Below are 15,409 nucleotides of genomic sequence, written 5' to 3'. Positions count from 1 at the left end.
TTGTGTCCGTCCTTTATCTAAAACGTTCTGTTTACGTTACATTATGTTTACGCTACGTTACGTTTTTTTGTTTATCCGTTTAAATGCTTGGCAATCAAACGTATTTTTTTATTCCACCATTACTTTTTGTTGCCGTTACCAACCGTGTAAACATCATTTAACTTCATTTTGTTACGTTACGTTTGTTGCTATTTTTTTGAAATTTAATCTTTTTTTATTAAATTGTTTTGAAATCCTATTTAAAATTTGAAAAAAAAAAAACTAATGCTTTTCCCATCCACCAAACACGTAATAATTCAAAATTTGACAACAAACACCATACCTTTGGTTCCCAATCCCATTATTCCTTCCACCCACCAACTCCTTTGATTCGATATCTGACACAATCCAACAAAATCAAAAAATCGGCACATGTTTTTACGCGTTTCCGAAAACTTAAAACCCCAAAAGCCTGTTGAGTCCTTATCCGATGACTTCCTATTCCCAATGACCTCAAATCGTTTGTCGTATGCATCAAGTCCTGAATCTGATTTGGAATTAAGTCCCGGCCCGTCGACATCATTATCTTTGGGCAATTTGCCACAGTTGGTAAAATCCAATTCGGATCCATCGATTGCCACAAATCAGGATAACTTGGATAGGGATAGAGACATAATTGGTGAAGGATTACCACCTCCATATACGGTAAGCGGAAATTCCCCCCAAAACAACAACAACAAAACAAAATTAAAACAAAAATAACAAAATCACACGGTGCTACAAAAAATATAATAAACATCTAAATTTAGTTGGATCTTCAACATAACCTCAAAAATTGATGTTTGGGTCATAGAAACAAAGCATACTTTTATATCTTCAATAGATGGGGAATGATAAGCAGAAAGCACTAAAACCCAAAAAAGTTTTTCAAAATGATCAACTTTTTAAGGAATTTTAAACGTAACCTCAAAAAATAGAATTTTAAGTCAAAAAAAAACAAAGCATACTTTCAGGAAGTCTTCAATAGAAGGGAGTGATGAACAATATAACCATAGAAAGTAAAAGAAACAAAAAAAAAATTATTTAAAATTTATCGAAAAATTTTTAAAGAATTTCAAACGAAATAGAACGTTGAGTCATAAAAACAAAGCATACTTTTAGGATGTATTCAATGTAAGAAATGAGATTATGGATAATTTTTATAGGTAACATTACAATATGAGATGTTAAAAACAAAAAAAAAACATTTTAAACGTAACCTAAAACAATTGAATTTTGGGTCATAAAACAAAGCATAATTTTAGGAGTCTTCAATGAAAGAGATGAGATTATGGGTAATTTTTGTAGGTGCCAAAACTGTAGGAGGTGTTCAAAACAAAAAAATATTTTAATATTTTTAATATTAATATTTAAAAAATCAACATAACCTCAAAAAATAAAATCATAAAAATAAAGTATACTTTTAGGTGGTCTCTAATGAAAATTATGAAATTATGGGTTATTTAATGAGTAATGTAACATAACCTCAACATAACCTCAAAAAAGAATCGTAGGTCATACAAATAAAGCATACTTTTAGGAGGAATGTTTGAGACAATGAGTTCTTTTATGAGCAACATAACTGCGGGAAGTTATACAAGTCAAAAGTTAAAGAGATCAAAATTGAAGTAGAGAATTTTATACATAACCTCAAAAACAAAAATTTGGGTCATAAAAAACAAAGTATACTTTCAGGATGTCTCGAATAGAAAAGATAGGATTTAAAACTATAGGAGGTATTCACAGTCAGAGAAAAGCATTTTAAAAGGATCAATATTGTGTTGGAGAATTTTTGGGCTCATTTTATAGGTAAAGACTATTAGAGGTCTTCTGGAGATAGATCACCTTAAGCAGGTCTTCTAAAGATAAAAGACCTACACCTGATCTGGGGCCCTAGTAAGACTTTTGCTGATGGAAGTCCTTTAGCTGGTCTTTCAGGTCTTTGCAGGGTCTTTAGTAGGTATTTTATAAATAGGAGGCCTATAGTAAAGCTTCTATAAACAGAAAGCTATCAGCAGGTCTGCAACAGATAGAAGGCCTTTGGCAGGTCTTCAACTTTTAAAAATCTTTTGACGGGTGACCTAGGACCTAGGTATTCAACAGATCTGCAGCTAGAAGTCCTTTAACAGGTCTTCAGCAGATGAAAAGTTTTTAATTGTTTTTTTACGGATAGAAGGTCTTTAGCAAAGCTTCTATCGACAGAAGGCTCTCAGCAGATAGAAGGCCTTTGGCAGGTCTACAACAATTTAAGGTCATTTGACAGGTCCTCTAGGTCTTCTACAGATAAGAGGGCTTTGGTCTCCAGGTCTCCTAAAGAGATGAATTTTTCACCCGGTGTTTTAACAGATAAACATTTTTAGTAGGTCCTCAGAAGCAGGCCTAGGATCTTATTATAAAACCCCAATTTTTGTAGCACCGTGTCGAAATCTACAACCAAAAATAATAACAAACAACTAAAAAAAACAACAAAACATGCTTTCATACACAACATATACAACATACATACGTACATATATAACTAAATAAAGAAACGGAACTATGTATATGTGCATGTTGCTCTTTTTGTTATAACAATTCCCCCCAAAAAAATAAACAAATCTCCTTCCCTTTTTAAAATTGCATTACTTCTCCGCCAAAAAAAAACCCGAATTCATAATTGAAAACGCATTACTAATCTCGTGTATTAACCTCACGATTTTTTCTAAATTTCTTTATTTCGTACGCTTACATTAGATTCCCTTTGATCATTCCAATACTACTACCACTACTCAGCCTCCACCGAGTCGTCGACAAACTATGGACACTAGTAAATATGGTGGCTATTCATCTAATTCTAATCTTCTTAATTCTTCTGATCCCTCAACACCATCGACGCGACCACAGTCGTTGTATGGCATCAATGCACCCGATCTACCGCCACGCATCGATCGCCAGTCGAAACCGGGACCCAATGATATTGTGGTGACACCCTCCAGCACGAATACACCATCACGTTCGAACAGTTCGGGTGGTACGTTGGGACGTTCGGCCCAAGAGCGTCTCTTTGGCAAGGCCATTGTGAGTGATGATGTGCAGGCGGAATATATTTCAAGAAATGCAGCCAACGCTCTTCAAGCCAACCAACCACCACCCACCGGTGCGGATCCAACTACCATGGATAGACATCATGCCTCTTTGGAGCGGCAGGCTCGTCTCAATGCTGCCGCCCAATCGAAAATACCCGGTGCTCCAACTTCGGCAACTGCCTCGGCCATAAGTACACCCCAGCAGCAAAATGGTTCCAGCTATGACAGTGTCTCTAGCTATGATTCATACAATGCCTCACAGCTGACCATGCAAAATTTGGGACGTCTGGGTCCCAATGCCCCCGATGATCTCAAATCAGTGCCAAATGTTAAGTGAGTATTGAAAATTTTCATTTTTAAAAACATATATTTTAATGTAATATTTTTTCCAGTGCTGGACGTCCTTTGCCGCCAGTAGGCATGGCTGGCCAAACAGCCGACTATGCCCGTACAACCCACGATCATCGTCAATATGGCGGCGGTCCCAATGATTTGAATCGTCAAAGTAGTCCCGGCAGACCACCGTATCATGATATGAATGCTGCAAGAAATATAGGTAAGTAAAAATGTAAAGGAAACTGTTATACAAAAAAAAAAAAAAAAAATTATACGGTAACGCCATATGTTTCTGCATTAATTGTACTTGTATTATTATATATTATATTGTAACAGTTTCAAAAACTGTTATACAGTCATAATTGTGTACGAAATAGTGTTGGGAGACCAACAATTTTATTCAAATAGAATGTATTTAAAAATATTAAACATTTTTATAGTTTTGAAAATTATTTTTCTTAAAAAAACTGTTATACAGGTTAAAAAAACGCGATTTTTTTAAAAAAATAAAGTAGGGGTAGACTTGAGTAATACAAAAAAAGTTGTAAAATCTTGTCAATGTTCTTATTGACCCCTTTTTAAACATTTTATAATAGTATAACAGTTTCAAAATATGTTTTACCATTAAATGTAGTTGTATTTCCGATAACAAAACAGAAAATAAGATTTTAAAACGTGCTTTATGACTTTATAACAGTTTCAAAAACTATTATACAGACATAATTGGGTACGAAATAGTGTTGGGAGACCAAAAAAAAAATTAAAAATTTTTATAATTTTCTATAAAAACATTTACCGGAAAAAACTGTTATATAAGTTAAAAAAGCGAAAAAATGAAAATAATGCAACGCATTATTAAATACATAAAATTAAATTGTTTTCTCTGCTTCAAAATTTTGTTTCTGTTTTTATTGCCCTCTTTTTAAACATTTTATAACAGTATAACAGTTTCAAAATATACTTTCACAAAAAAGATACTCGAATTTCTTATTATTAATTCAAAAATTAAATTTAAAAATATGTTTTTGGAGTCTGTATAACAGTTTCGAAAACTGTTATACACACAAAATTGTGTACAATTTACATTTGGATGATACAAAATATCGTTAATAGATAAAAATTTAAAATCAAAAACACTTTTTTTTTTAAAAATCTGCACATTTTTCCAATTTCTAAAAAAAAAAACTGTCATACGTGTTAAACAATGTGATAAATAGTATAATTTCTGCTGTATAACAGTTTGAAAATCTCTATAAACCACTAAAAATGTATATAGCAATCATACAGTAAAGTTTCGCGTCAATCTGTGAATGTATAACAGTTTTGGAAACTGTTATACAAAGTTTTTTTTTTCAAAAGTATCTTCAAAAAATACATTAATGTTAATTCTCAAGAAGAATATGTTCAATAATATTTCAAAGAAAAATTCCGAAACCTAGGTATTCCCTGCCTTAACACCTGGTAAACATTACCATCTTTCTTCTCTAATAAACAAACTTTGTTTTTATAAAAACAACAAAAAGGAGATTAAGCCTGACTAATTTGCAACAACAAAATACTACGGTATACCCATGTTCAAATTTAGAAGATAAAGTCATTTCAAATAAGACTGTCCGTTTCTGCATTTTCTGTAATTTACCTTGTCAAATTTCCTTGAATAAAAAACGAGTTCCCATTTCAGATTTCTGTGTATACAATGGATTTTTAAATATTAATTTTGATAATGAGATTGTGTCAAATAAATAATTTGGAAAAATTTTAAACATAGGATTGCATGGCTTTAACTTCTTCATTTCACCATGGGTATACCAAACAAACATGCCAACACTTTTCCGAATAAAAAAATAAATTATAATCTTATATAGGTATTAATAAAAAAAAAACTAACGTATTTCTCTTTTGCTTTTCATTTTCTAGATCCTCGTAATGGCACACCCCAACGTCCTTCGAATTTGGGTCTTGAGGGCAGTCCACGTAAAGTTGAAACCAAAACTGATTATGGAAAATATAGGTAAGATTTGAAAACTATTTTCGTCATAGCTATTCTGCAAATCATTGCTCTCATCTATAAGTTATTTTATATTGGTTTGAGTTCTCTCTATAAATTATTATATTTTTTTGTACAAACAATTAACCACTTTAAAATAATTACTTTTATTTCTTTCTTTTATTTTATTAAAAATAAAAAACGATATTAACTAACTGCATGCCAATACAACCAACTGACTACTACTGAATTCAAATCTAAACTTTGAAACGTAACTATAAAACAAAAACCAATTGTTCTTTTCTTCTTTGTTTTATTGCAAAACCCCCCCTGTATTCTTAAATTTGTTGCTACAATTTGTCCGTCCCCTTGAACTTATATTAGATATCACTTCCACATACATCCCTTTCATATACATTGTCCAACGGCACTACAACGTATTGCCCCTGCTGGCCATGGTGGGCTGGCAACGACAAAAAGTCCATGTAGTGCCATGCCTTCATGCATGCCATCCAAAATAACCTGGCGTAATTGTAATAGGCCAACCGCTGCCTATGTCATGAATAACACAGGTTATGCTCCTGTTCCAGCACAATTTTGTAGCGTTTCAAGACGTCGTCCCATTGTGCAAAATATATCCATTTACGATACATTAGTCTAAAAACCCCATTTGTAATGTCTTCTCATAATTTATACGAAAATTTAAATAGAGAATATTAACGAACATTTTGTCGAATAATTAAAAAAAACCTTGTTTTATTTTTATGTCCAAAATATATCCGATCGTCTTTCCTGTCTTGTAGTTGTAGTTAATATGCATAAACATTTTTTCCAATTTTTTTCATAATATTTAAAACTTGTTTCCACTTTTTCTGTTTTATTTTTTGTATTACCTTTTACATCACCTTATCATCATCCAACCACAACCATTTGCCATGTTCTTCGTCCTGATGCTTGATTTGTAATGTTTTCTTTATTGTGTCTGTAATGTGTCGCCATTGTCCATGTACGACAGTCGTAATAATTCTGCCTCACAAGCCGATTACAATAAGATACCCAAGAATCCGGGTATGCCTCATATGGTTATACCACCACCCAATGTCAATGGCAATATGAATGGCAGCAGTGCTGGACCCCAGGCAGCGGCAAGTGGACCATTCAAACCGGTACCACCACCAAAACCCAAAAACTATCGTCCTCCATTGCAAAACGCTGGCAATGGTAATGGTCCCAATCAATGGGAGAATCAGGTAAGTTTAAAATCTGACGAAATTTTGTACTACCTTACGAATAACATTTATATATTTCTCTCTAGGAACCCGGTTCACCACGCTCTCCCAATGGCTTCTATTACCCGCCGGCTCCGCAACATCATCATTATGGCCAGCAAACACCTGGATCTCCACATGCCAATGCAAATATGCAGCCAACCTATGGCACAAATAATAATTATGGACCACCACCAAATGCCACGGGTTATCCACCGGCCAATGGTTACAATGGCAATGCCACAACACATCATTACAATGGTGGTAGTGGCACGGGACCATATATTGCACCCCATCGTGGTATGCCACCTCCCATAGGTATGTATAAAAAAAAACCATAATTACAACAAACAGATTTACTAATTATATGCCATCTGAACTACAGATTTAGCTGGTAGTCGTGAACAAAGAGGTTCAGCCTTTGAGTTATATCGTAAACCTCAAATTGGCACAGCTGGACACCATCACAACATGAGGTAAGTAGTCACCACATTTAATTGAATGCATTTCAGTTCTCCCACTGGAACTGATTTTCAATTTGAAAATTCGTATTTTTCTTCTTAATTCCCCCCTCCATCCATTATTATTCATTCCAATAGACTCTCCTGTTATTTGTTCACATTGTGTTAACGAAAAATGTTTTTATTTTTGTTTATTAATCCATTATTATTCATGAAGCGAATTCATTTGTTTTTGTTCAAACACTGAAAGAAAATAATGAAAAAGAAACTTTATTTAAACATCGGGTTAAAGGTCATAGTTTTTTGTGTTACCGTCCATTTTTTTATATATATACAATTTTTGTTTTCATTTTCAATTCGATAAAAACATTTTTTTACAAAATTTCAAATATCAAAATTCATTCATCGCCAATAGCCCATAATTATGGAAAATTGTATTGTGTCCATTTACGATCACCACTTAGACAAAAAAAATTTGTTACATCATTTATTTTGCAATAACCAAACAATAGAATACGTTATGTTTCCCAGAACAAGAAAAAAAAAACAACAAAACCACTTCATTCAAATAAGGATTAGAATATGTTTTATTTTGGAAAAGGGTTTGTAAAATTATAAAAAATTAAATCGAGATAATGACCATTAATAAGGAAATAGCCGCAATAACATTCAGGCGCCCATCTTGATTTGTAGGTCTGGAGGAATAATCTAAAAATACAAACGGCTCCCAATAAAAAAGAATTTAATATCTGATAGAATGTTCGCAACTGATTTTAATATTCAATTCGCAATCTTTTTAGTTTTCAAGCTTTCTGAGACATTTCAGTGAACCGGATTGTCTCAAAGGCCTGTTTCTTTACGACAATGCGAGAGTAAGCTACATTCCCTGCAGGTCAAATTCTGATAGTAATGACTAATTTTTTTTTATTTTCTGTTTCGTGCTGGGTTGCTTACAGGAATATTATGTGTATGAGTCGGAGAAATAACGAAAACAAGTAAAAAAGCAGCTAAGCAGTTTTTAATATACCCTCCACCATTCGGAAAGAACTTGAAAATTAAAAAAAAGATCTGCCGAAAAATGCCTCTCAAATAAAAAACCTTTATATGGAAGCTATACAAAGACGTGGTGCCACATAAGTAATTTTTTGTCATAACCTGTAGTAACAATTCCGAACTTTACATACGAAATTCAAAACAGTTCTGGTAAATAATGTCGCCAATACCATCAAAATACCGAATAAAGAGAGGTACCATTGTATGTGGGCTTTACGAAGACGTGGACCTGCATAGACAATTTTCTGTCATAGGCTTTAATATCCAGTACGAACTTCAAACACAAAATTTGAAACAATTCCGGTGAATAATGTCGCTAAAATCATCAAAATACCGAGTAAAGGAAGTACCGTTATATGATGATTATACGAAGGCGTGGACCAGCACGGACAATTTTCTGTCATAGGCTGTAGTGTCCATTACGAACTTCAAATACCAAAATTAAAACAATTCCGGTGAAAAATGTCGCTAAAATCATCAAAATACCGAATATCGAAAGGTGCCGTTATATGGGGGCTATACGAAGACGTGGACCTACACAGACAATTTTCTGTCATAGGCTGTAGTATCCATTACGAACTTCAAATACCAAATTTGAAACAATTCCGGCGAAAAATGTCGCTTAAATCACCAAAATGCCGAAAATAGGGAGCTACCATTATATGGGGGCTGTACGAAGGCGTTTAACTACACGGACAATTTTGTGTCAGAGGCTGTAGTATCCATTACGAACTTCAAATACGAAATTTCAAACAATTCCGGCGAATAATGTCGCTAAAATCATCAAAATACCGAATATCGGGAGGTACCGTTGCATGAGGGCTATACGAAGAGGTGGACCTACATGGTTCATTTTCAGTACCAAAAGTCCTGTAGACATAATATACATTTGAGTAAAATTTTATCAACCTACATCATTTCATTCGGAAGTGATTTCCGCAGACGGACAGACATCGTTAAATCGACATAGAGTTTTATGCTGATCAAGGATATATATATTTTGTGGGGTCTAAAATGTATATTTCGAGGTGTTACAAACGGAATGACAAACTTAATATACCCTCCATAATGTTGTGGAGGGTATAATTTTTTTATGGCTTCTATTTGATCTGTGAAATACACTTTGCCGTAATCTCGTGTATGTTCATGAAAACCCTCACTATGGTGGAGAGAAGCAACAGCGCGGAACTCTCTCTTCTGAGCTAGACTATATTCAGCCATAAACAGCAGTCAAGTGTGAAGTTGCTAAGAGGTAAATCAATTTAATGCACAGCCGATAAATAGCTACAGCTTTGATAGCCACTGACTTTCTGGTGCTAGAAGATTTCAATGTCCGGTCTAAATTATTAATCCACATTTTGCACGGAGCTACAAAAATTTAGAATAGATTTGCACAGTACAAATTGAGGGTTCAAACCTCATAAATTACGTGTTCTAGCAGCCATTACCTTCAAGAATTCGAAGATTGGATGATATATGTAAGATTTTCTTTTCGATCATTATGGATTTCAATCCCATTGGTGTTATATAAAAGAAGTCAAGCAAAAGATTATTATGTTTGTTATCTTTAGGCTTTAAGTGTCCTTCTTGCGTTCTACGTGTTAATGTCCTTAGGATATATTATTGTTGTTGGTATTGGTTGGGTTAAACTAAGAGTCCTTTGTAAATCAAAATTCTGGTAACTTTGTAGAGCATCTCTGAACGTCCATTAGATGTAATCCTAAAAGGCTTTCCGATTCTGAACATTAAAAATGAAATTATTGTATAAAACAATTTTACCTTATTTGAATGAAGTGTTGGCATTTGTTATGATGTTTTCTTAAACGAAAATAAAACATTTTTCGGGTTAATGTGATTATATAGAAAGAAAAAAAACAATCCCCTTACACATTTTACAAACATACATGCAAAAAAAATAATCATTAATATATACACTAGCTTTTCTACTAGGTCCATTAAATACAATTTTACTCAATTTTTATAGATTTAATGAACATTTAATAAAAAATCTCTAAGGTTTTGGTATTTTCAAATAAAATCATTTACGATTTAAAAACAATAATAACCCCCCCCCCCCCCCCCCCATTTCTTTAATGTAAAACTAACCCACAAAAAAAATTGTTTTATTTTTCTTGAGCTATAGTTCTATGGAAATATATTTTTAGTTTAATTGAAATCTTCTTTATATAACTATTACATTTTGTTTGTTATTTTTATGGGTTAAAGGGAAACTTTTTGTTTTGCTAACCTTCCTACTACGCCTTTGGTATGGTAATGATGAGACTATATTTTTTTTTTAAACTCTCACTTCTAATTCAATTGGTATTTGCAAAATAAAGAGACAAATTTTTTTGTTTAAGTTATAGGTGAAAATCTTTTAAGATAAAGAAATTTTAAAATATATTGTGTATAAATGCAGGTTTTTAATATTTTGCAATTTAAATGTTAAAATATTATTCGTGTTTTGTTAGGTCGTCCAGAATTAAAGTTTTATATTATTTGTATATTAATCTAATTGTATTTTATTGAATTTTGTACAAGTATTATGGGAACATAGCCAAGGGACATTTTATATAATAAATCCTGGAATTTTTCTTTAGATGAATCAGATGAGTACGGGGTAAACTTTCTCAGTAAATTTCAAAAAAATTTCCATAAAACATTAACACAATATCTGCTCGGTTTTCAGAGACAAAACAACTTCTTTTTTAGAATAATATCTCCATTTTATCCAAATGTTGGTCTTCTTAATAAAGAAGATTTTGATATGTATTGCTATTATCTACTCTCTCATAATTTTTTATTGGTATCTCCGCCGCATTCAAGACCGAATTATCAATCTATTTACAGACCGGTGTTCAAAGGCAATTCGACATCTTTTCTTGAGATATTATCTTCATCCAAATATTGGGCTTTCCAAAAGAGAACATTTAAAATTGTGTCATAGTTATCTACTGGCTCTTCACATTTTTGCTTTTGCCGTATTCAAGACCACATGGCCCATCTTTTCGTACTTCGATTTTCGATTCTCTTTATTTGAGATATAATCTTCTTTGTATCCAAGATGTGGTTTTTCTAAAATAGAAGCATTTAATTAGTATAATTAGCATCTACTGGCTCTCCATGGCTTCTTTGTATACCCTCAGCCATATGGCTAGTAATACACTCGCCCATATGGCTAGAGAGGAGGGTATATATCATTTGATACGGCCAAACCGTGCCTCATCGAAATAACGGTTTTAGGCCATAGGTCTCTTTAGAACAAATTCGTTTCAGGACATTTGGATTCGAATTAGTGAAGTCCGTCCGTCCGTCCCTCGGTCGTTCTGGCTGGCTAATGCGCCCCATAACTATCGAAGGGAGTGTCCGATTTGGTCCAAACTTGGTAGATCGAAATACTATTGTAAAACTTAGATCGAGTTCGGAGATGGGCAATATCGGTCCACTCCTTCTGGTACCTCCCACACAAAAATTTAAAATTCTCAAATATAATGTTTTACTACACAAAAAGAGGAAGGATAATCCGATTTTGCCCCAACTTTGCAAAACCTAATATTTGCGCCAGTGCTAGGTCAGGTGCGAAAATGGACAATATGGGTCCACTCCATCAAGTACCTCCCCCACAAAGTGTCAAAATTTTGAATAATTATATGTGTCATAAAATGTGAAATAACAATCGGATTGTCTTCAAATTTCACACATCACAATAGTTTTATTAATACAAGGTCTGGTATGAAGATGGAATATATCGGTCCACTCCTTCGGGTACTTCCCCCACAAGAGGTCAAAATTTTGAATAAATATAACTCTTGAAGCTCTTAAAACGTGAAATTAATATCCGATTCCATTCAAACTTGCCGCATCTTAATATTATGTATCAACATAAAGTCTGTTGTAAAGATAGTACAGATCGACCCATTCCTTCTGGTACCTCCCCCACAAAGAGCCCAAATTTTGAATAACTAAAAATATCCTAAATAAGCATCCGGTTCTCTTCAAATTTCACGCATCCTATTATTTCTACTACCAAAAGATCTGCTGTGAAGATGGTATATATCGGGCCACTCCTTCGAGTATCTCCCCCACGGAAAGGGAAATTTTGAATATCTATGAAATTCATAAAACGCGAAATTAACATGCGATTCCATTCCGGACTTGGTACATCTCAATATTTCCATGAACATAAGATATGCTATAGAGATGACAAAGATCGGACCATTTCTTCTGGTACTTCCCCCACAAAGGGTCCAAATTTTGAATATCCAAGAAGCTCATAAAATGCGAAACTAACATACGATTCCATTCAGAATTGGTACATCTCAATATTTCCATCAACACAAGGTCTGGTATAAAGATTGTAGAGATCGGACTTTCTTCTATTTCAAAACGCTTAAAGATAACGAAATAAGCATCCAACTTTCTTCAGCCTCGAGGTTATTTTTCCATATTCTTTGTAGATTTCCCTAAGACTGTTTTCACCAGGCATTCATTCCAAAATTATCAAAAAAAAATATACTTAATTTTTTTTTAAAGCCTTCCTGTCCAAAAAAATAGTTTAAGTTCCCCATACTTGTACAAAATCTTTGATAGGGTATTTCCCAAACTGTACACCCCCAAATACCCCCCAAAAATATCTATTTCCAAAAATTATACATTTTCTATTTCAATTCTGTAATGAACAAAAATTACAAATTCTAAACCCATTCAAAATCAACTACAAAAATCTTTAGCGAAATGGAGTCATATGAACAACAACAGCAACACCACCACCAACAACAACAAGAACAACAAGAAATCTATGATGACTTTTATACCATGCAACCACCACCAGCACCACATCCTCAACATCCACCGCCAAGATCTCGGTCAGTACCCAGATATCCCCATGAACGTCCACCACACGCACAAGATCCAAATTATTATGATTATGGAGGGCAGCCGCCTCCATTGCCTCCGGCCCATCCACATCAACAGTATTATAATGACATGAATGATATGCCACCACCCTTGCCACACAAGACGAAAAAGAAATCGGTATTGAAAAGACCTTTGACGGCCATTAAAAATGCTTTTATGAAAAGTACACGTCCTCTGCGAAGGATAAATAGCATGTCCGATCCCGATAGGAAACCAAGTAAGTCGGCATTGCGTAGACAAAATTCAATGCTAGAGCGAGGCATGCAAAGGCCCTACTATCCCGATGAATATCCCACATATCCGGCTGGATTTGATGAACGATACTATGGTGGAGGACGGGGACGTAGTGTGCCACCAAATGCCATGAGAGGGCGAGAACAGTATTATGATCAGGTGCCACAGAACTATGGTACGGTACCCTATCCTCCGCATCACTATCAGCAACAGCAGGAGATAATGAATAGTACCTATCAGAATTTGGGGGAAGAAGATATTTATGGCCACATGGGCACAGTGCCGGGAAGAGAGCACATGTCACGAGAACGCTCATATGATCCCTATGGGGCTAACTACCCCGAACAGGATGACATCTATGCCAATCGTGCCTGCATTGATTTAGAGCGCAGACAAATGGAGGCGGCACAAAATCGTAATGGCAAGAGGATTATGAGACGTCATAGCACCACAACAGCGGATCGTGCCAATGGAAGACGAATACTGATGCCAGCCAATCCGCAAGGAAATTATGAACAAGATGATATCTATCAAAGTAAACAGGGGGCCTATATGCTGGACAATCAGCGAAGAGCTCCCAATTCAGAAGTTATGGCAAGGAGACGATTCTATCCGGGTGCGGCCAATGAACAGGCTGAAATCCATGAGCCAGTCTATCAATCTCGGCGGGAGATGCAGCGGGAAATGCAGCGCAGCCACCTCTATCAGACTAAAAAAGAAATGCAGGATCGTATTACCCAGGGTAAAAGGGAAATGGAACGAGAATTTAGTCCCCAAAGTGGTGGTAGTCAATCGGAAAAATCCGATGATAAATCCGAAAAGGAGCCCATCTATCAATCGCGAAGAGAGGTCAAAGAAAGTGCCCTCAAGACACGAGCCCAATTGAGGGAACAAATCTATCAGACAAGGCGGGAGACCTTAGATAGTATGGCCGAACCGTCATATGTCTCCAAGAGAGATATGGGTAGGCCAGAACCCATTTATGAGACAAAAGAAGAAAGCATTTTGCAATCAAGAGAAAATGAAACGGATGAAAAGAAGGAGGGTAAAACCGAAATAAATACTCAGGCAGAGATAAATCATGAAACGGGACGTCTTAGTCCCACAGAGTTACAAAAATCCTGTGATACCGTAATTGAGGCGGCGGCTGCAGCCCCCTTGGCCAAAAACGAGGAAGATGATTTCGAGGAAGCAGAAGCTACAGCCAGGGATTTCGATAGATCTGAAATGCCCACAGTCATTGAAAATAAACACAATCAGGGTATGTTGGAGCAGACTACCATTGAGGTTAATAATGAGACCCAGGATATCTCTGATGATGTGTTTGAAACGCCACAAGCGGTGTCCTCACCCTTGGTGGTGGAAGGACCACCCATTGAACCGTTGGAACCACCAAAACCCACATTGCCACTAACACCCCGTTCCAGTCGGGCACCTTTTCACATTTCAAATATTCTAAAAAGAACCGGTCCACCACCCCTTAAGAAAATCAGTGATAGTCGTACATCCATTGAAACGCATTACACATCGCAGGCTAGTCTGCCCGTGGGCCCACCAAATGCCACAAGTACTCCGTACACAAGTAATATGTCATTGCCCATAGCGGGACCGGTACCAACTTCAGCCCCAGCGGCTGCTTCTATACCTGGCAAAGGATCATTCCCCACTCAACCGCGAGAGCCAACCACATGTCGTGGTATATTCGATTCAAATGGTGGCACTCTGGCCGATAATGTATGGAATGTTTCACTGGAAATACCACCCGGTGCCATTGCACCCGGTGTGCGTCAGGAAATCTATTTTACTGTCAGTGATCCTCGTATGGGTCAGGCTGTTGGTGGTCCACCATTGGATATGGAAAATGGTTTGTTCTACTTTTCTCTACTTCACCTCTCTAACAACTGTCTTTCTCCCTCCTTTTTTTCTGTGTTTTGCGTTTCTCTCTACACACATATTTTTTTATTATTAAAAAAAATTGTTTTTTTTTTATCGATGTGTTATTAGATTTTTTTTAAAACTAAACCGAAATCTTTTGTTATATATTTTTTCGCAATTATTGAAATTTTTTTG

At 35.3% G+C, this 15,409-nt stretch overlaps 1 protein-coding gene across 10 annotated transcripts in view; it reads left to right on the top strand.

The window, feature by feature from the left end:
• LOC101889943 (tight junction protein ZO-1) overlaps window positions 1-15,409 on the top strand; it is a 342,065-nt gene that overhangs the window by 322,969 nt on the left and 3,687 nt on the right. For 5 of the 10 annotated variants that reach the window (XM_059128999.1, XM_059129002.1, XM_059129004.1 and 2 more), the window contains 8 exons: window positions 451-684; window positions 2,752-3,416; window positions 3,476-3,639; window positions 5,337-5,430; window positions 6,422-6,656; window positions 6,722-6,992; window positions 7,060-7,150; window positions 12,919-15,203. In XM_059128999.1, coding sequence (XP_058984982.1) covers window positions 451-684; window positions 2,752-3,416; window positions 3,476-3,639; window positions 5,337-5,430; window positions 6,422-6,656; window positions 6,722-6,992; window positions 7,060-7,150; window positions 12,919-15,203 — 4,039 coding nt within the window. Of the gene's footprint in view, window positions 1-450; window positions 685-2,751; window positions 3,417-3,475; window positions 3,640-5,336; window positions 5,431-5,790; window positions 6,071-6,421; window positions 6,657-6,721; window positions 6,993-7,059; window positions 7,151-12,918; window positions 15,204-15,409 lie in introns of those variants that run through there. The other 5 variants (XM_059129000.1, XM_059129003.1, XM_059129001.1 and 2 more) reach the window with 5 other exon arrangements.

Source organism: Musca domestica, unplaced genomic scaffold, assembly GCF_030504385.1.
Source record: "Musca domestica strain aabys unplaced genomic scaffold, Musca_domestica.polishedcontigs.V.1.1 59, whole genome shotgun sequence".
Taxonomy (NCBI): Eukaryota; Metazoa; Arthropoda; class Insecta; order Diptera; family Muscidae; genus Musca; species Musca domestica.
This window is presented reverse-complemented; position numbering and strand designations above follow the sequence as displayed.